The sequence below is a fragment of the Rattus norvegicus genome, chromosome 10 (genome assembly GCF_021556685.1).
Source record: "Rattus norvegicus strain SHRSP/BbbUtx chromosome 10, alternate assembly SHRSP_T2T, whole genome shotgun sequence".
NCBI classification, from domain to species: Eukaryota; Metazoa; Chordata; class Mammalia; order Rodentia; family Muridae; genus Rattus; species Rattus norvegicus.
In genome coordinates this window covers 37,368,763-37,391,156 of record NC_141543.1, presented here as the reverse complement: position 1 = coordinate 37,391,156, position 22,394 = coordinate 37,368,763, and the positions used below count along the sequence as shown (strand labels likewise).

The 22,394-nt window shown below is 38.5% G+C and overlaps 1 protein-coding gene across 5 annotated transcripts in view; it reads left to right on the top strand.

Moving 5' to 3' along the window:
* Sgcd (sarcoglycan, delta) overlaps positions 1-22,394 on the top strand; it is a 564,388-nt gene that overhangs the window by 487,882 nt on the left and 54,112 nt on the right. Inside the window, exons 7-9 of one of the 5 annotated variants that reach the window (XR_015630874.1) lie at positions 890-971; positions 2,686-2,778; positions 4,166-5,064. Coding sequence is in view for 1 of the 2 variants with exons in the window: in XM_087573564.1 (XP_087429690.1) it covers positions 890-941 (52 nt within the window). In the remaining variant the exon portion in view is untranslated. 5 annotated transcript variants of the gene reach the window in all.

The window sequence follows — 22,394 nt, the reverse complement described above, 5'->3', positions numbered from 1 at the left end:
AAATCTGAAATTATTCAAATATAAAATTTTTTTAGCAGAACATTCCAGTTGATAGCACTTCTCTTCATTCTTTAGTACAAAGGGACAGCATTGATTTGGCATCTTCTGACCCACAGTGTAAGGAATTTCCAAAGATTCAAGTTTTCAATTTCTATATCTATGGAGACGATAGAGAGGAAAAGACCATGTCAAGGGAAATGGAGTCATAGTCAGAAGTCGCAGAAGAAGCAATGGATTAGGGGGATAAACATTTGAGGAAAATGGTGTTTGGGAGTGATTAGATTTGGATCTCCAGGAGCAGGGTAATTTAGGGCATGATCTCTGAGTAAAAGAGGCAAGAGTGAGGCTGAAATTGTATACATAGACCAACGAGATGACACCATCCAGACTGAGTGTCGGGATTTCTTCCTCTGCAGGCAGCTGATTGAGATCATAAGCTCTGTTTGCAGAATAAACAGTCTCTTTAAACTCTGGGAATGATTCTGAGGAGAGACACAAAGGCAGGAGGGATGATGGAAAGTGTATGCAAATTTCAGACAAGAAATAATTCAGACCAGTTCTGTATCATAAGCCTTGGAAGCTACCATCATTAAAAGTCTGTGTCATTCTGAATATCCAGAACTGTCTACCAAGAGACTCCAAAGAATAGCTGTTATTTGTGGGAACTGAGAAAAACATACTAGATGAGGAACTTAGCTTATGTCTTGTAGGAGCTGTGATATTTTGATAAATATTCTCCCTGTCATTGCATGAACCAGCTGTTTTCCTTTTTCAAAACATAATTTTATGCTTAAAATATTTGACATTTTATGTAAACACAATTAAAAGTTACTATCTTAATTACTTTATAAATATTAACTTAATTCTCATAGTGTACCCAATTACACAGGAGAAATGGTCTGCAGACAAGGAAGCAGAGGAGTCTCGGAGACGTGAAGTGACTTGGCCTGTGATCATGGAACTAGCACAAGGTAGAGCTCAGAATCTAGCCTAGGCAGCCCGGCTGAGCCCGCTCTCTTAAGCTCTGTTTTTATTTAAAAGTTGGGTTGAAGCAAATGGTGTTAAGATAACAGCAGAACTCCAAGCATATTAGCCTCACAAATGAACTCTTTCTAGAACATGTAGGGAAAAGAAATGACTTAGTGTGGACAGCAAGCTTACTTACTGGCATTAAAGAGAGTGGATATCACTAAATTATAAAGCTGACCTTGAACTTATATGCTCAACTAGTCCTCCTTCAGTCTCTCAACTAGATGGGACTATAGGTACATGTTGCTATATCTGGTTCTAGAATATTACAGACTGTAAAAGTCAGAAGATTCACAGTGCCATTTAAAATGACTAGAACCATGATATCCATCATGTACATGTATTGTTGAAATTTCAACTAATGCAAATTGAGTAAATAATAAATTTGGTTATTCAATCCCAGTTACCATATTATATGTCTATGGGTGCTAGGCATTTCTGTTATATAGATTTGACCCTAAATATTTGGGTTCAGGAAGCCTTTTGTGCAAAGAGTTAAATGGTAAGAATTGTAGGCACATTGTGCCAAACTATGCCCCAATTGTTCCACTCTACTATTGTAACTCAAAGACAGCTGTAGAAAATACCCAAGCAGATAAAGGTGGCTATGTAAATTTATTGAATAATGTATTTCACAATTTTTCATATGTCAGAAATAGTCTTATTTCAATTTGATTTTAATCATTTAAAAATGTAAAATGTATTTTTAGCTTTGCATTTGTATCTTTTGACAAAACAGGTATCAGGTCAGCTTTAGCCAAAGGCACCTGGTTCCCATCAATCCTTGGATTTGACCCTGGGGATCTGAGCCACAAAATTATCATATACCTGAAAGTCTATATGTGTTAGATTCACTGAACTAGAATGAAAATATAAAATGAATGTACTTTAGCGATGATTTCTCCAATTTCTATTGTTCAAATGGATAAATCAAAACACATAAAATGTATATGAAAACTACATAAGCTGTGTTAGATCAGCAAGCAAAAATGTCATTACATATCAAGGACAAACAACAGTTGAACTGATAATAAAGGTCTGTGATTGAGTGCTTGTATAGCCTATATGATGTCCTAGGTTCAGTTCCCTGCACCACATAAAGAAAGAGGGGGAGAAGAAAGGGGATAAAGGGGAAGGAGGGAGAAAAAATGAAAGATAACACAAAAGAGCAAGAGAAAGCAAATAAAAGACAAAAGGAACTATTCTGATTTCTCACAATGTTATTATCTTCTAAAATACCAGTGGAATTGCCCATTGAGTTCTGATTATATAATTCTATGGCTTATCTAGCTTATAGCTCCAAACTCCAAACACTACTGCTATATACCAGTCTCAAATGCCTAGGTTAGCTTTGTCACAGCAAAACCCCACTTCTGGTACCAATTGTACCAATTTCCTGTGTTAGTTACTTTTCTCATTGCTATTAAAAAAGCCTCAAAGATAAAAAACAACTTATCAATTTGGCTCATAGCTGTAAGGTGCCATCCGTCTATCATGTCAGGGTGCCAAGAATGGGAGGTGACCGCATGAAGCAGTCAGGAAGGAGAAGAAGATGACTGTTGATCCTTGGTTTACATTTTCATTTTTGTTAAATCCATGGAGTGGTGGCACACACATACTCAGAGTATATAATTTCAACTTTATTTCTCCTCACAGGTTTACCTCATAGTGATTGTAAATGCCATCAGATGAGAAAAAAATATTGAAGAGCAAAGGAAGGACATTATGTATTCTTGCTACTCCAGGGAAGTACAGTGCTTCCTTCATACTATGAGATCTGACTTCTAAAACTCTTTAACTGTCTCCTACAATAAGTTTCCAACTTGAAAAATGGCAATATATATATATATATATATATATATATACATATATATATATCTGAGTGAGAAAAAAAATTTAATTTCAAGATTTTAAGGGACAGCTACATAACTTAGGAAATAATTACAATGTCAGGAACATTCGTACATCTGGTCAGGGCAGTGAAGCTACAGGAAAGAAATGGCTGACTTCTCACTGCCATGACCTCTGCATTAGTCATGTTCTAATTTCCTCAGTAGTTATATCAGAAGAGTAGGCCATCAGAATATGAAACCAGTGGACTGTAGATATTTAGCTTAGCATAAGAATTGTGGCTATTTTGCTTCTTTGTGTTAATTACCTGTCAGTATTTTTTAATGAGAGATTTCACTTGTGGCTTTGGTTTTTAAATCCTAATTATATTCTGGGGCTGCTGCCTCGAGAACAAGCAGTTAGTCAATAACTTCACTAATTCTCTACCATGTCTTGATATCTCCCAACACTGAAGCTGAGGGTCACTTGCCATGTATCATTGTACAAAGTCACTGTGCCTTGACTTCTGATACATTTTATCTTTATATTCCTTCCACCATAGCTAGAGAGATTTGCAATTGCAAGTGGACTTTATGAACTCTGAGGTCTTAGAGGTGCTCTGGTTTGCTAGTAAAATATTACAGCCCAAATGGCTAAGGTTACAGTATGTTGTCTAATTAAAGTCTTCCAACTGTAGGAGCTTGAGATTCTAAACTGCAGGGTTCACCTCTTCACCCAGGTCACTGTAATTTTCAAAGGAAATGCTGACTCTAGATTGAGAGTGGAGGTGAGCATGTTGCAGTTCCGTGTGCTATTTAGTTATATCTCCTATTTTTGCTTTAGATTATGAATCAGCCTCCCACTGAGGACTCTTTAAATACCTTGGATGTTTACAATCAAATCTGGGCTGTGGCCAACTTGATTATTCTGGTTATTTGCTATGTTGTCTTCTAGTTTCAAAGTCCTCTTATGGTTCTCAAAATTCTCTCCTAAATGGAATGTATTCTTCACTTTGACCTTGACAAGGAAGAAGGGCAAAACCTGCCATACCCACCCTGCAAAAACAACGGAAAGCTTGGTTAATATAAATTTTTTTTCACAGTTCATCCCTTTTCCTTAAAACTGTGATATTTTGTTTTCAAAGCTATTTCCTAAGCACAAAAATAAAAACGTGTTTATTTAATTAAAACATCATTCTCTAAGGCCTAAAGACTTCCAGACTGCGTTATTCTCCCTCCCCACTGAGACATAATTGAAGACTGATATGATACATTTTATTAATTAGACCCGTCTGCTTTTCCCACAGAGAAGAAAGGAGTATGTCATGTTTTATGCCAGCTGATTTAAATAAAAATCCACTTGGATTTGGCCTTTTCATGCTGGTGTGACACCAAAATGAACAGGAAGTGAAATGTGAAATATTTACCTTCATCTCATGTTCTAAGAGGAAACATGAATCACGGCAGTAAATGCATTTGCTTGAAGACCACTAATGAAATACTCCACAGAGTTTCTGTTTTCTCTTCCCAATTGACTGGAAACTGATCAAAACAATGAAGTCAATGTTTTAAGGGAAAAGAAACAGTGAGGGGACTGTGTCCTATTCTTGACTTTGGGAGAAGTAGGAGAGTTGTTAATTTTGTATGTAAACTTGGTAGTGCCACTGTATGTGGGTATTTGCTTAAATATTACTCAGATATCTCTTGAAAATAATGTTCAAATGAAACTAATATTTAATACAGTAAACCTAGCATCGTGTAGATTGATTCAAATGTGTTAGGTCTTATCCAATCCAAAGAGGGAATTCAGCCAGTGTCTTGTTTCAGATTTGAATAACTTATTGCAGCCTACTACGCTATCCTGTAAAGTTTCAGCTGTAATATACTGTAACTGCATGAGGCAGTTTCTCAAAATGTTATTCTGTTTCTGTCTCTGTCTCTGTCTCTCTCTCTCTGTCTCTGTGTGTATGTCTCTGACTCTGTTTCCATCTTTCTCTCATAATATGTTTTAGCCTTTGACAGCTCTAGCTCAAAAGTAGAAATTGAAAAGATTTCCTTTAAATGGAAAGAAAGCAAGTATTTTTTACTTTGAGGACCATATGACCTTTGATGAAGCTCCACTTCTCTGTATTTATATTGCTCCAATGCAGCCATAGATCATTGTTATAACAAATGAATGGCTGTATGTCAATAAAGCTTTATTCATAAAAATGAGTAATATGAGTAATAAATCAGTCTAACCACAGGTGTTGCCTAACATAACCGTTGCAATGATTAATACTGGCACATAAAATATTGAGGATTTACCACATACAGAAAGCATTTTATGATATAATGTTTATATGTGTTTGAGTATGTATGTACTTACATCTATTTGTGCGTGTGTGAGAGAGAGAGAGAGAGAGACAGAGACAGAGACAGAGAGAGAGAATACTCAAGTATGGCATGGATTATTTTTTATAAACTTAATATATAATTGCAGTGCTCAGTCAACTAAAATGGCAAATTTTTAGGTTCTCACTGAGCACCCCTATACTTTTTCCTGTGTGTGAAGTAGCCAGAAGTGTTGTTGCCTAGACTGATGCTCAGTAAGGTGTAAATTGTTCTATCTCATCCCCAGAAGTCACTGGTCAACTAAGATATTCTTAGCTATTTTCTGCAAGGCTCCTTCATTTTCTAAGGTAATTTGTGGTCTTAATGATTTTACATCACTTGAGAAGGAAGATGAGTCCTTAAAACAATTCTATGGCTTTATTTCCATGTTCCCAGATAGCCAGTCTTTCCTAGTATCTGACCTATCTAGGCTTTTTCGGACATTGGTGGGATATATTATATCCCATTTTATTCTGTCTTATTTTTACCTGTGGAATATAATCCAGGAACTGTCACTCTAATCTTCCAAAACAGTCTAGATTTTCTAGAAACTTTACTCATTTTTGTCATATTTTCAGTACTTTCCTGTCCATTTATTAGATAAGTTTTTTAAACAAACAAACAAACAAGAGGAACACGAAATCTATTGTTGGTGATTTGGAGGAGGAGGAAGAAGAGGAGGGGGAGAAGGAGGAAGAAGAGGAGGAGGAATTCTTTCTGGAAACATGGTTGGATCTTGCTGGCTCTTTAAGGAAAGAGTGGCCAAAATGAGAGAGGAAATACCAAAACAGAGCACTAACAAATGCATAAAAAATATTGTCCTGACATACTGAACCCTGCAGACACTCAGGCTAAAGTAAATCACAGGGCCCCTGAGGAGAAAATAGAGGGGTAGGGGAGGGGGAATGTGAGAGGGGGACTGGGAGGAATGGAAGGAGGGGGTTCCTATCTCAATCTGGATGTAAAATGAATGAATAAATAAATAAATAAATAAACAAACAAACAAATAAATAAATAAATAAATTTTGGAAGAAAGAAAGTACAGTTAAGGAAAATAGATCTTTGCTCAAGCACTAACCTCAGGACTCAAAGGAAGGTCATCCAGACATCGCAAAAAAATACTTCATTCTACCTGCCGTCTAGCACAGGACCATCTGCCTCAAAGAAAGTCAATAAATGAATTTGTCAATTAAGGCCAAGGGAAAATAATTAATGCAAGGCAGTCCTGTGGTATAAAATAAGTGTACAGAAGAGACAAGCTTAAAGAGAGCAGAAGGTACTCTGCACTGGGGTAAGGCTTTTCCAGGTGCTACTTGGTCTCAGTTTCCAGAGTCTTATGTGATTGAGTGGACCAGAATATTTGGTTCATTTAGAGGCATTCTGAGGGCTGGAGAGATGGTTCAGTGGTTAAGAGCACTGGTTATTCTTCCAGAGGTCTTAAGTTCAATTTCTAGCAACCAAATGGTGGCTCATAACCACCTATAATAGGATCTGCTGCCCCAGGATACATGAAGGCATACATGAAATAGAGCATTCATATGTATAAATAAATAAATCATTTTTTCATCTTTATTAACTTGGGTATTTCTTATTTACATTTCGATTGTTATTCCCTTTCCCGGTTTTCGGGCTAACATCCTCCTAACCTCTCCCCCTCCCCTTTTTTTAGAGGCAGTCTGCACCTCCCTGTCTTTGATGTTGTTGTTTAAGCAATGACCATCAGTACTAGTCCATTTTTTTTTTGACGTAAGGTAATGTTATGCACCATTGGTACATACCTACTCAATGTGGATCACCTAGAGCTATCCTTTTCAGAAGCCTGCCAATCACCCTACTCATTACTCATTTTCCAACTATTTTGAGTGACTGGAGGAAGAGGTGTTAGGGATGTCCTTCAGTGTGAAATTCTATGGACCAGCCTAGGTGGGGCCCAGCAAGCAGCATTTCCCCATCAATATACCACTTGCCTATTGTTCCCCAAGCATCAAGAAAATGATAAGATTCCTTATTGAGACTTACTGGTTCTTTGGGTAATAACTGAAGCTAATCAATAAATAATTTCATTCTGGTAATTCTCCCAAGGATTACCAAAACTTGCATGGCGTTTTACTTTTTTTTTCCTCATCTTTTTCAGTCTGGTACCTCTGCGTCTAAGAGCCATTAGACTTCACAGTGACCCCTGTTTAGGGATCTCTCAGAATCATTTTCCTGTCACTGTCTTCCTTACATCCACAAGGAGATTCATATGACAACTTCACCGCTACTATACACCTAGAAAGCCATCATTCGTTCTAGAAATATGGGCCTCTGGCTATCTATTCTCCCTACCTGTTTGCCAGAAATCTATATTTATACATTTTGATATGTGAATATCACTTTACTGTTTGAAAAGGGATTGCTTATTGCCTTAGGAGGTGAGAGATAAAGGGCATGACATTTTCTTTGAGAAAAACAATAATATTCTAGAGGTGATTATGGTAATAGTTAGAGTACTATGGAAATAGGTCACTTTATATAGGTGATTGCAAAGTTTTAATTATAGCTCAGTAACATTGTTTAAGGAATGCTCTCAGAAAGTACACAGCTCACTGGATACCTTGAGTGGGTGTTTAAGAGAATGTGGAAAGCTTTGGGGAATGGGAGAAGCAGACCTCTCAAGCATTGTACTGTATTTCACTCTTCGCTTACCTTCTCTGCTAACCTTCCTCTCCATTTCCCTCACTGCCCCTTTGTCTAAGTTCATATGCATCACAGTGGGACTAGAAAGCCCTGGATTATCTTTTGGGAAATAATCTGCTCATTAGCCTTTTCATTGAAGTTCTCCTTAATCACACAAATATGAAGACCCCCCCTACTATGTATTCAAATGTTACCTTGACATTTTCTGTCACATCCTGTTTTACAATCCATCCTCATTGCACCATTGAGCTCAGTGTGAACAGAACCACCCTTACCACGCCCACCAGTTCAGCTCTATGTCGTGGGGATACACTGGAATGGATAGGTGGATGGATAGGTAGAAAGGTAAGGGGCATGCATCTGTATGTGGATACATGGTTAGATGGATAGATGGATAGATGGATGGATGGAAAAATAGTAGAAAGAATGATGGGTAGATAAATGGAGGAATGGACAGATGGATGGATGGATGAATAAATGATAGAAAGAATGATGGGTAGATAAATGAATGGAGAAATGGATGGATGGATGGATGGATGGATAGGAGAGTAGATAGATAACTTAATGAATAGATGGTTGGGTGGGTTGATCGATTGATTGATTGATAACTCCCACTAACATGAAGCTCTGAGTTGTATTTCCATGAGACAAACAGTGACATGGTGAAACTAGGGAGGTGAAAGGTTTACCCTGCAAGCACGAGAAGTAGCATTCGGGTCCCTACCACCAACAAGCAAGGTAGGCCATCTCTAATCCCATTCCTCAGGAGGGGACAAGGAGTCGCTAGAACAACCTAGCTAGCTAACCTAGTCAAATTATTGAGCTCCATGTTCACCAAGAGATTCTGTCTCAGCATTTAAGGTAGTGAGAAACAGAGGGATCAACAACCCCTTGGTTTTATAGACTCACAACCATATACATACATATTCATATATGCATACCACCAACATGAACATGCTTAAATACATACACACCACACACACATGCCCTTTAAAAAAAAGAAGAAGTCTAAAAGAAAGGAGAAGTTATATCTCCGATGGGTCAATTTCTTTTTGAATCTGTTACTTCAGTGGCAATGGCATTCTCTGGGCCTAAAGGCTCATCCACATTTGCTATTAAAATTAACCGAGCTCTCCTAGCCTGCTGCTCTCCCTGCTTGTTTAGAAATTAGAGAACATCTTTCAACTTGGTGGGAAAGCTGTATTCCACTACATAAACAGTAAGAGGCCAAGGTGTGCTGGACAGTATGGAAACACGGCTGCTCTGAAGGGATATCACCCAAGTTACAGCCATGAAATCACTCACTTGGACAGGAACAGATTAATATCACAGCCAGCAATCTCCCCCGAGGCCAGGAGAAAAGAGAACGAGTTGAAAAAGGAAGATTTCTCTGGGTGACTGCATCCTCCATTTCCATCTGTTTGCTCCCTGTTGATTCCCATGATGGTCTAACTCAGTCCTCCAAGTCCAGCTCTTAGAATGTGCCAATCCATTATAAAGGTGTAAGAGTCTGCAGGAAGGCACCTCAGAGGCTACACAATCCAACCTTCTATTAGTGCAGGAGGGCTCTCCCTGTTATTCTGAATAAATGATGCTCATTCCACCCCCTTGTGCTTCTCTGGTGGTCATCACTCAGGGCTGCAGAAGACAGCTCATTTCCCACCGGGATGGTGACACAGGAAATTCACTTCAAAAGACCAGAGTCTATTAGCAGACAGATCTATGGACTCACAGGCTGTGGAGTCCTGCCCCTAGACTGACTGAGGGCCTCTCAGTACGTTATTTCATCTCTTTGACTCCATCGTGTATCTTTCCAAAATGGGGAATAAATCATATTTCACTCATGACATCGGTAGTAGGACATTTAGGGAACAATACTCAGATTAAAGGAGGGAAAAAATACCACATACGCATATCATCCTGTTGCTTAGCACATAAAAACTATCCAGGAAATAGTAGCAAAAGAATCAAACCAGGAATAGTTCTTTAAAAGGTCCTAGGACTAATGTGACATTTGCAAGTAAAGGTCACAGACTAAGCAACAGCTACAGTGATTGTCCAAGGCATGCTGATGTCACTCTCCTGTACATGACACCCTTGTGACTATACCTAGATTGAAATGGAGGATTCTGAACTTACTTGTAGACGGATTCTGAACTTTACTTTCTTCAGTAAAGGTCCAGGAATCACTAAGCAGCGACAGTATTAATGGGAAACAGCTCAATTGCTATCTGAATATGTAGAGAGGATCTATTTGTCAGAGTCGAAGATAAACTGTTGTTCTATTTCTTCTTTTCAAGAGAGGAAATAGTATAGATGACTGTCCTCTTTACTCTTCATGGTCCCTCACTAGACTAGGTGGGTTGATGCTAGCTCCACGGCTACAGAGTATCACTAGACAGCTCAACACGTGATCTTAGCCAAAAGGCTGAGAAGCAATACTAGACAACCTAAAAGTCCAATGAGTCAAGTAGTTTGGGAAGAAAGGCTATTTCATTACTACCTCCAAACGTGATTTTGTTTGAGTCTGTCATTCAAAGATTACAATCACATAGCTCATCAAGGCAGTCATTACAGTATGTGCCCTGTATCTGAAAGCAATTTGTTTGTTCTTTCCATGCACACACACACACACACACACACACACACACACACACACACAGAGAGAGAGAGAGAGAGAGAGAGAGAGAGAGAGAGAGAGAGAGAGAGAGAGACACACACACACACTTCAAACATGGTTTTTGATGGTTCCAAATTACTTTTGCTACAATCACGAGGTGCCTTTTCTGGTAAGAAGCCTATATGTTAGGGCATCAATTCTTAACCTGTGGGTCATGAATCTTTTGAGGCTCAAAGGACCCCTTAATAGGGGTTATCTAAGACCATTAAAAAATCCAGATATCTACATTATTATTCATAATAGTAGCAAAATTACAGTTATGAAATAGCAACAAAAATAATTTTATCCTTGGGGGACGATACAATATAACTATATCAATTATTATTAATTAACAATTTTAATTAATAACTATATTAAAGCTCACAGAATTAGAGAGGTTGCAAACCAGTGGATTAGGGTCGTCATCTCATTTCAGTAAGCTATGAAAGAAAAAAAGTTGAGAATAATTCTGTATGTGACAAATTGGCCACTTTTACTCCCTGGAAGGCAAGACACCTTCATATCTATGTCATAACATTTTGGGAACAGAGGTCTTAAATAATGTTCTCAAGTACTTCCTGAGTGATCCAAGAACACTCTTATTTCTCTCAGTGTTATCCATGAACCTTTGAGAAAGCATCACCTATCTCATTTAAAGAACATCTTGGCTGAATTAACTTATGATGATGCCTGCCATCCCAAGCTGGGGCAGAAGCCAATGGTCCAGGGTCAGCCTGGGTTTAAGGGCACAGCTCCCAAATTTGGTCTAAATGTAAAACTGGAATGTATCAGACTTCTCAGTAATAAGAGGGAAAACCTTGGAGTTTCCTGGAGAGCCATGAAGGCCAGTATTTTCCAGTCACCAACTTTGTCTGGTTAAACTACTTAAAATCAGAGCAAATACCCATCCAAGCCAAGTTCCTTTGGAGGTGCGCCTGTGCAGAGAAGAGCTATGGAGACTTTTGCTGAAAAGCAACAACAAAACACTCAGGAAAGGCCAGTAACACTGCTTTCTTCCTCTCAGTGAAGTTTTACATGAACAACTCTGAAAGCATCTGAAAGGACTGACTTTCCTTACCCATATTCTATGCCTTAAAACCTTATTTTTCCCTCTGCTATAACTCTATGGTACCACCTTTGATGCTCTCAGTGTACCTCCTCATCATGGATTCCCCAACATCCTGGCTTCTGCGTCTTAGTATATATCCTGCACTGCCGCCTCATACATAATCGGCTTGCCAACCTGTTCCTAGAACACTACAAGCTCCATCTTTGTACTATTAAGTTTATGGTCCATAGTAGCTTGCTAAAAATGACTTTGCTGGGTAGCTATGAGAAAAATACTATTTTGGTGTTATCATTTTTCTTTCAATTAAAATATATTCATCAATTTTTTTGCCTATAGAATAGCAAATTATAAGGAAGAAAAAACTCCCAAGTTTTTCAAGTTGGCCAAAGGAACAACTATAAACAAGCATAGAATTGCAATATTAGTACCTGTGTGTCCTTTCTTTGGAAATCTCTAAAACTGCTTCTACAGGTCTTCCTGTTTTGATGTCCATCATTCTATAATACTTCTCATAGACTACTGTAAGATTTCACAGCCACTAAACTGAATGAAAGAAAAGAATGTTCCTCTAAATGCTGATATCTGGACAGTTAGCTACATTTTAAGTAACTATTACATTCTTCAGAGAGGTAAATTAGAATGGCTGTGGTATCCTGCTCACCTAGGAGTTTCTACCTTTGTATTTGTTTAATATCTCTAGAGTCTCAACACATCTAAAAATATGTTATAAAAATCAAATCATCTTCCTGACATGAGTCCTGGCATTTTGTGGCTTATCAATAAATATTCACTCATTATTAAATAAAAAGCAGCTTAGTTTATGGGAACCACATGCATGCTTCCCTCTGACATTTACAGGAAACAAATAAACTGCTAGCATTTGGGTCACTGTCATGCTTACTGTGTCTTCCCTGACGACTGCCACTGCCAGGCCTAGGCCTTCGAGTTGAGAATCAAAGCAGTAGAGAGGGCAGTTCATGTAATAGGAAGTCCAACAGTGACCTGCCCTGCCTCAGAGGCACAGAGGAAAGGGTTGTAAATGAGGCAAGTGTGTTCGTGGCCTCAGTAGCTCCAAGTTATATGAATTACTTGATTAGAACAAATAATTACCACAGGACCTCTCTTCCAGAAGAGGAAGTTGGAGTGGCCAGCAGTTTGCTGTCCAGGTGAAGGGCCGGTGTAGACTCCGTGAGGAAGTAACATTTAACTTAGGTGGTAGTTCAGTGGAAGAAACAGTCTTGTGTGGGAATAGAATAAGATAGAAAGGACGGAGAGACCATGAAGAAATCCAATGTGGTTGAGTTGTGGAGAATGAACTTAACCCTTGTCTACCAGCTTATTAACCTGCCTTTGGATCGTCTTAAATTTCTCTCACGTGTTTCGCCCATGTTGTAGACTATGTCCACTGGCACCCTGCCTCTCTACAGTTCATTATCACTAACCTGTGGGTCATGACAGGCAACAGCAGTTACCTAAGGCCATCAAAAAAACATGGTTATTTACTCTATGATTCATAACAGTAGCAGAAATATAGTTATAAAGTAATAAGGAAAATAACTATATGGTTTGGTATTACCAAAACCTGAGGAACTGTATTGAAAGGGCACAGCCTTAGGAAGACTGAGAGCCACTGCCACAGAGGGTTATGAGGAAAAGGCACAAACCTCTCAGCATGCCTTGAGTCTTTTCCCAAAAGTTATTTCAGAGCTTCCTCTGTTTGTTTCAACAATTAAACACCCACTTGCTCTGCCTCCCTCTCTTTTTGATGGCTTTATCTCCTATTTATTTGAAAAAAGAAAAACTTTTAAAGAATAAAAGAGCGGAAGTGATTAAAGCAGAACTTTCATCCGTTACAGCATCAGCATCTGCCTGCAAGTTCGTTTATCTCTTCTTTCTTCCACATCATGGGAGAAAGCTGCCCTGCCCTTGCTTCTCCTTATACCAGCCCTTCTGCTCAGGCAATGGAACGCTCGCACAAAGCTGTTCAAGGATATTACTCTGACAATTGGCTACCACCTACTCATTGTGCCTTCAGATTCTTCTCCATGCCATGAATCACTGGTAGAAGTGGCCAAGCATACTGTGATTTCTTATCAAAGAGAATAGAAATTTAAGAGCTTCCTTTAACCCCACCTTGTCTCCAACAACCACTGGAACATTTCATTTTAAAAGTTGCCTGTAGTCTTTATGTCTATCTCTTTCTCCAACCATACCCTGATCTATTCACTCAATTGGGCTTTTCTACCATTAAAAAAAAATCAATAAATGAAAAGCACTTTTTTCTTCATTGTGACTTTTGCCAGAGGTAGATTTAGCTTGAAAAAAAAAAGAAAAAAGAAAAAAATTACACTTCGGTGATCTTCCCCTTCAAAAGCTTTCTTGAGCTCCTATACCTAATCTATACCACCCTCTTTAAAATTGCCAAAAGTACATATTTTGAAAGATGCAAAACCTGGACCCACCATAGACATCTATATCAGGGAATTTTGTTGTTTGGTTCGTTGATCATTTCCTGTAAAAAAAAAATATTTTATGTGGATATCTGCTTTGTCTGCGTCCAGGTAAATGCACATTTGGACAGTGTCCACAGAGGCCAGAAAAGGGCATGAGACCTCCTGAAATGGAGATATTAATGATTGTGAACTGCCTTGTCATTGCTAGAAACCAAACTCGGGTCTTTCACAAGAGTAGCAAGTATTTTAGCTACAGATCTATCCTTCCAGCCCTAGTTGGTCATTTCTTACCAAATCTCTCATAATTATGAGATATAGTTTCACAGATGATCTCATTTATTATTTATTTATTGGTTTTTCTTGTGGCCCTTGTTTTTGAGATGAGATTTGTAGCTCAGGCTAGCCTCAGACTGTTGGTCAGCCTAGCTCAGCTTTCTACTGTTGGAATTAGAGGTGTGTTCTACCATACCTAAACATTTCTCACTACAAAGAGAGTGATCAATCAATCCATCCATCAATCATTCAATCAATCTCTCATTTCATATCTCTCTCTCTCTCCCCCACCTCACTGCATCCTTCTATCCATCCGGTTCTGATGTCCTTCCCTTTGTACCACACCTCTGTCCTCTAGCTATTGTCACAGTCTTAGACTTAACCCTCCCCTTCTCCCCTTGGTGGTAGTACCTAGTTTTGGTTTTGTTTGTTTGTTTGTTTTGTTTTGTTGTATTAAGATTTATTTTATGTGAGTACACTGTCGCTATCTCAGCCACCAGAAGAGGGCATCAGATCTCATGACAGATGGCTGTGAGCCACCATGTGGTTGCTGGGAATTGAACTCAGGACCTCTGGAAGAGCAGTCAGTGCTCTTAACCGCTGACCCATCTCTCCAGCCCCCCAGTACCTAGTTTTATTGCTTTAAGTACCACTTATGTTCTGGTGGATCTTCCTTGCTTCTCTTTAGCGCAGGACAGCTAATTGGAACTCCACATTGATAAATCTAACTAGTTATTTACTTATATGTGTAGGACTCCCAAATGTTGCCTCTGAACTTGAGTTCTCCATCAACTCTTTGCTTTCTCTATACATGGTAAATATGTCCATCCAGTTATTCAAGCAAAAAAGAGAAATGAAAGTTTGTCTGAGGCTTTCCTTCTGATTCTTCTGAATTCCTATTGGTTCTTTCTAGCAAGAAGTGCCAGTATCGAGTTGCTTCTCCTTGTCCACCCTTCCCCTGCTCTAGCTTCCATTATCACTATAAATGGCCTGGACTTTCTCTGTGTTTTCATAGCCAATGGATTATGTTTTTTGTGTTTCAGTCAAAGTCTGGTTTCATCATAGTTAGGGATAGAGGGGCCTTGATTGAAAAAACAAAAGGAGAGTGGCAGTCAAAGACATCCAGGGTAGACCAAAAAATGTAGGGGCCCATAATGCTCTTATGAAATGATGTCATTGTTTTTGCTGTGTGCAATGACTCTGAAGACAGTTAACCTGAGACACTCGTATTTTCTTTAGGAAATACCATTTTATAATGTAGAAGGATAGTCACAGGTTCTTCTTTAGCAGCTACAACTTGAAAGCTTGGAGCTGTGCAGTCACCAACACTATCATTTATGTTTCCATTCTTTTCACATCAGACTTTGCCTCAAAAAATGGAACCGCCAATTATCAAATAGGTTGACTAAAAGCCTGTAGAATCAAATCTACAGTCTTAGGTTTCTGAAAGGTTTGCTTGTAAGGTTCTAGTCTCAAACTTTAATGGATTTTGCTCCTCCCATCTGCCTGACTCCTGACTGAGGCATATGCAGACCAAGTTCTCATCAGCCCACTGAAGTTTCCTAACCCTTCTCTCATCTGAATTCACTTGTGCTTGCAGCTACCGTGTTCCATTGGTAATCGGATGCTGCTTTAACTGGATTGCTTTTTTAAGCAACATCTAAGGACTACCAGATTATTACAGTTTCTTTCAGACATGTCATTCCAGCTTTCTCCTTATGTTAAATTTCTTCACCCAAGGGTGCAAATGTCCTCCCACATACACATTCATTTCCTAGCTGCAAAGTAACACCTTGTTTCTCAGGTCAACATTGGGTTTTTTGTTTGTTTGTTTGTTTGTTTGTTTTTGTTTTTCTCTTTTTATCATCAAATGCTACTCGGAGCATCACGCTAATGGTCTATTAAAAACCATGGTTACTTTTCTACCCCATGTTACTTCAAACACGTTCAGGAATAGATGCATTGAAATTCATCCTAATATAACCAAAGCCAAAAAAAATCTAACTCCCCTTGTAAAATGATTCAAAATAAAAAGCAATATAACTTTTTGCTTTTCATTCCTTGGGCATCTTCAAAGTGAAATGGACTTTATGTAATTTCTATTTGTGATGTGACAGAATTTCTATTTGAGGGGAAATTAAATATCCAAGGATTAATACACTCAGGCTTAAATGTTAAACTCAAATTTACTACCCCCCAAGTTACTATGGTAACGAGAAGGTTGTCATAGAACACTTGTATTTCTGCATGTTTTCCTAGGGAGGCACAGGCTGCATTTTACTCCAGACTCCCTTCTCAAACTCTTTTATATAGTTAGTAACTTGAAAATATAAAGATACTGTCTCCCAACAGCACTGGGGGTAACACTGGGGGTATTGATTCTTACAGTAAAACTGTTTATGGAACAAACAAGCAAATTACTACCTCTTAAAACCAGATTTGGGGCTAGGGCTGTGGCTTAGTGGGAGAGTGTTTTGCCTAGAGTACACAAGGCCCAAGAACTGATTCCCAGTAACACATCTACACATGCACTGTCTTGCGTTCCTTCCTTTGCATATATCACAGTATTTATAGCTATCCATTAGGGCACATCTGTGGTATACTAGCCCATGAGTTTGTAGGGCGGACTAATAGCCATGATACTGTCTATGGCTTATGCTCTTATTGTGGGAAGTAATATCTTTTGTCTGTGATTCAGGACTCTCATGCCTTCTTCCTGAATCTTTGTGAGTTTAAAAATAAGCTAAGATCTCCGATCTTCCTGGTTGCTGGCAACTAGGAAAAGCATACCTTACAATGATATCAATACAAGAAAAAAAAAATTAAACAGCAGTTTAAGAATCTATAGCAGGCCATTCTGGAACTGGAAACAGATTCCTTTGTGTTTCCACATTCCCTTTCATTTCTGTGGACTCAAGCCATTCTCTCTGCTTAGATTTATTTCCCTTTCCTTCCTTTATCGAAGTCATTTCAGAACTGGCAGTTGGGAGGCTTTATAAATGGCACTCTGTGGTCCATGTTGTAAAAACTGGTTGAAGCAAAGTCTGGCATGTTCAGCCATACTTTGGTGCTGTCCTCAAGTCTCGTACCTTTTTGAAACAACATTCATTTAATCCTTTGCTCAAACATTTAGGATGTGTATAATCTTTCAGGAACAATGTTAGCCCTTAAAAATACAGATAAGGAACTTTCAGTTAAAGAAAGCCCCAGAAATAAATAAATAAATAAATAAATAAATAAATAAATAAATAAATAAATAAATAGGTCAAGGTATTACAAAATCTATACTAATATGATCTTATGTTTCACTTAATGCCTCATGGACAGCAAGGACTCTATAAACCATGGCTTCATGATGTTTGCCTCCATGTGGACTAGTGTGGTATATACTGGCTCCAAACCTGTTGTCCTTTCTTGATTGTTAATATCAAACACTGAGAGGTATAACTATGTCTACTATACAGACAGGCCCACAATAAGAATGTAATATGAGTGTTGAATCCATGGACCAGTACTTTGGACACTTCTGGATTTGGGAAGTTCACTTATATAATTAGAATTCTCAACTCAATCTATCTTCAATCTACTCTCCATTTTTTTCCCCTGTATAGATTCCATGCTTAAGAAAGGTCTCCACAGACATGTTAAAGATGCCTGCAGGTTCCTTACCATCTTTAGCTCACTGTTCTCGACATTGTCTAAGAAAGCATTATTATATCCCAATACATTCCTGAACTGGTAATCAGTGGCCACAGACACAGTGCACAGAGTGGTGGGATCAATCTATGAGGATAAAACCTAAGCCACGTCACCTGAACCTGACAGTTGGTGTACCTCAATGAATAGGAAATGAATAATAGGCAGGCGAAAATCAACTGTGTCATTCCACAACTTAAAGCTCTTTTTATCTAGAAGTTCAACTCTAGGATTTCTTAAATCACTAAGTAGACTCACTCATCACCGTGAGGAGAGCAGATATTAACTGAACAATCAATTACAAGATAGAAAAACACCTCTTCATGTTTACATCGCTCTTAATGCTGTTCCAAATTGTATAGCATCATGAAAATAAGTGAGAGTAGAACTGTATATCTTTCAACATTGTATTTTTAATTCACTTAATAGTAGAGGCAGGGGACCTGTCATAAAGATTTTCTGAATGTCACTCTTTTATAAAGGACTATCATTGAAGACGCGCACGCACACACATACAACACACACCTGGTTTTAGAAATGTTGTGAATATTTTAGATAAGAAGAAATAACATTCCAGTTCTTTTTTAATTTTTTAATTTACGTCTAAGTTTTTGCCCCCCTTCATTCCCTCTCCTATAGTTCCTCATCCCATTTCTCCTCCCCCTTGCCTCCAAGAGGGTATTCCCCCCACTAGACCTCTCCTTCTCTGGGGCCTCAAGTCTCTTATCCCACTGATGCCAGACCAGGCAGACCTCTGCTTTTATGTGCCAGGGGCATCAGACCAGCCCATGTATGTTCCTGGTTGGTGGCTCAGTGCCTGGGACTTGCTGGTGTCTAATTTAGTTGAGACTGCTGGTCTTCCTATGGCGTTGCTCTTGCCCTCAGCTTCTTCAATCCCTGGCTCTTTAATTGATCATTTGTGCATCCTAATTTGGCTTACACTGGTTAGGAACTAAATGTGCCTGCTGCTGTGATAGACATCCTCACAGAAAAGCTAATCTAAGTAGGTACTTCTGTTCTTACAAAGTCAAGTTCTAATTTGTAAACTGGGCCATCTCCTTACTGTAATCATTTTATAGCTGATGCTGTAAAATTCATTTATAAGAATAGATGTGAGTATTTGGCTGGAAAGTTGACTCCATTATTAAGAATACATATTACTCCTGCCACCCATGTTGAGCAGGCCTCAGCCATTTGTAACTCATAATAATAGGTGGATCTGATACTCTCTTCTGGCCCTCCCATGTACTGTATGGAAGTGTGTGTGTGTGTGTGTGTGTGTGTGTGTATTTATATATATATGAAACATAAATAATAACAGACATAAACATAAACAATAACAAAGAATAAATCTTTATGAAATTAGTTATTATGATAAATTGTATAGAAGAGATGTAACATTAACCTGTTCTTGTAGGGGAAATGATCAGTTGTGGTTGAACATTTAAAATAAAAAGATTACTGAGATGTCCTTTGCCTGACTGAAGTTGAGTCACACATGCTACTACCCACCAAGAACTGTAAGAGGCATCGCTCCCTCTGTTTTCCCTTTCCTTCTACTCTGATACCAGCTGATTCTCTAAAGCCACTGACATTCTGGATTCTTGGCCTTGCAGCCTACCCTACCTTCCTCTGGCTGGTATAAATCAAAAGACTTAAAAAGAGAGTTATACCATCTGAAATATGGTTACCCTACAATCTACAAATAGCTGTTTCAGCCCCTCCCATCTGAAGGTCAGAAGTATATAGACTGCACTAATGAGAAAAACTTGGCATTCGCACCGAGCTATGAGTGAATAGCTGTCATTGCGTCTGCCTGGGTTTCACTTAGCTCTCAAAGATGACTTTCTGTCATTTCTCTCTGATCACAGCTGTGAAATAGTCCCTTATCAACTTTCTTCATAGGGCTCTAATATTTGATGTTGTGCCTTGGCCAGACCTTTAATAGTGATGTGACTTAGATCTTGCCCTTCGCTGCTATTTTGTTTTTATTCAGGGTGAGTTCAAATGTGTATACTAAAATACTTCAATCAACCTGCTGCAATCATATTCAGTTCTGTAAGAAATTCTGAAGTAAAAGTCACTTGAAGGATATATTTAATCCCTTATTTTTTTTCTCCATTTCTATGAAGGACATGCAGTTTAGTATGTCATCTATGATCTGGGTACAGAATCTTAAATTATATGCATAGCAATAGCAATATAACTTCTAGCCAATGATGGAATGAAAAGATAAGTCTTTTATGTATGTTCCCCAGCCTTTTAGATAACATGAATTTATTACCAGTTAATTCAAGATAGCATTCCTTTACTCCTCTCTCTCTGATTATGTGTCTCAGTTATGATGGGAGTAATAACATGCCAAGGCTTCTGGGTAAAAAAAGTTAAGTCCTTAACTAGGCGCGGTGCACCCTGTCTACAATCCAGAACTTCAGAGGCTGAAGCAGAAGGATTGCCATGAGGTCAAAACCAGCCTGAGATGCATACTTAATTCAAGGCCAGCCTGGGCAACAGTATAAGATTTTATCTCATGAAACAACAAACAAAAGACAATAGAGAAGTTGTGTTTCTGTTCTTCCCTACCTACACTGTTATCCAGCATGCTAGTTGTGCCTTTTCCTCGTCAGTCCTTGACCCTGGCAGGATATTCTGCATCTTTCTGTACCCAGCCCTCATTTCCAACAGTCTGTCCATCTTCTATGTCATATTCCTGGTTCCCTTTGCTTGTTTTAGTGGCATGCTCAGAAACACAATCAACAGCCACCCAATTTGTCAGATCCCAAAGGATTCTATTTCTTCTTGAGATTTGTGTAGGCCAACTTCTGACCCCTGTGACAAAACACCAAAGACAAATAGCTTAATGGAAGATGATATCTATCTTGACTCAGGCTTTCAGTTCATGGTCACATGGCCCCATCCCTTTAGCTCATGATGAAATTTTTGAGCATCTTGGGTAAGATATCTATTATAAAACAAAGCTGCTCATTTTATGATGCACAGGAAGCAGACAGAATAACTTAGGGTCTTCAATATATTGTTCAATTATTAGCACCCCTAGTAAGCTCCACTACCCAAATGGTTTACCATCTCTGTCCTCCAGTAACATGTCTATTTGAGAGCCAAAGCTAATATCTAAATCGTTTGCAGATCTTGGCATTCTTTTCTGGGACACAGGTACAGAATTTGTTTTCCCTCTGCCATTAGATTCCTTCCTCTCACCTGGAAATACCAAAGATGTGCTCCTCCTTCTGCTCTGAAACACTTCTGGGGATTAGAAATAGGAACTAAGGCACATGTTGTTTCATGAGTCAGAATCTAAAACTGTTACCCAGGCTGGCCTTGAATTCAGAATGTATCTCAGACTGGTATTGACCTCATGGCAATCCTTCTGCTCCAACCACTCAAGTATTGAGGTCTCAGACAGGGTCCACCATGACTAGCTAAGGACTTACCTTTCTTTACCCAGCAGCCTTAGCAATGTTATTACTCCCAACAACAAATTTCAAGTTGACTAAACTCGTAGATTAAACTCTCTTCCTCCTGTCTCATTTACTCTTTTCTTCCTTCATCTAGAGATCTCCATTCATGGTGGGGATGTGTTACATTTGACTGTTCCCCTGATCTTTTAGAGCTCATTGTTTATATTTTAAGCCAGCCTTTTTGATTTGACTATTTTATTGGCTTCATCTTTCTCCCATTCTTTACTTAAAGTTGTTGGCACAGAATCTAGAATCAGTTTGTTGGCATAATGGGAAGAATGGTTGTAAACTAAGGAGTCAGGTATATTCTAGGAAACATAATATAAATATATTATTACTCAGTCCAGATACATATATGAAATTTTTTTTCACAGATTAACCAAAAGCATGAATTGTTTGGAACTTTGGGTACAACATCAAATGTCAGAAGATTTCAGTATAATAATAGCAATAGTAATAATAATGTTTGTTTCCATTGATCTTTCATTTATTACTTTCTGTAGATTTAGATGATATCCTAGTATATTTTTTGGTTTCTATTTTAATTAAATCTAATGACATTTCTTCCCTTCTTTGCTCCCTCCAAGCTCTTTCACGTCTCCTGTTTTTATTGTTGTTATTGTTGGCAATAACAGAATACTAGAGCTGAGGAATATATAAAGAATGAAAGTATCTTTTCAATAGTAGACTGCCTACCTAATGTGCATGAGAATTAAATTCCGATCCCAGCCACACGCACACACACACAAACACACACACAGAGCCAGCATAAATATCTGTCTCCTGGTTCTAGATGATAGGAAACACAGGACTATTCATTATTATGTGGAAGAAGCTATGACTTTCTCTTTCTTC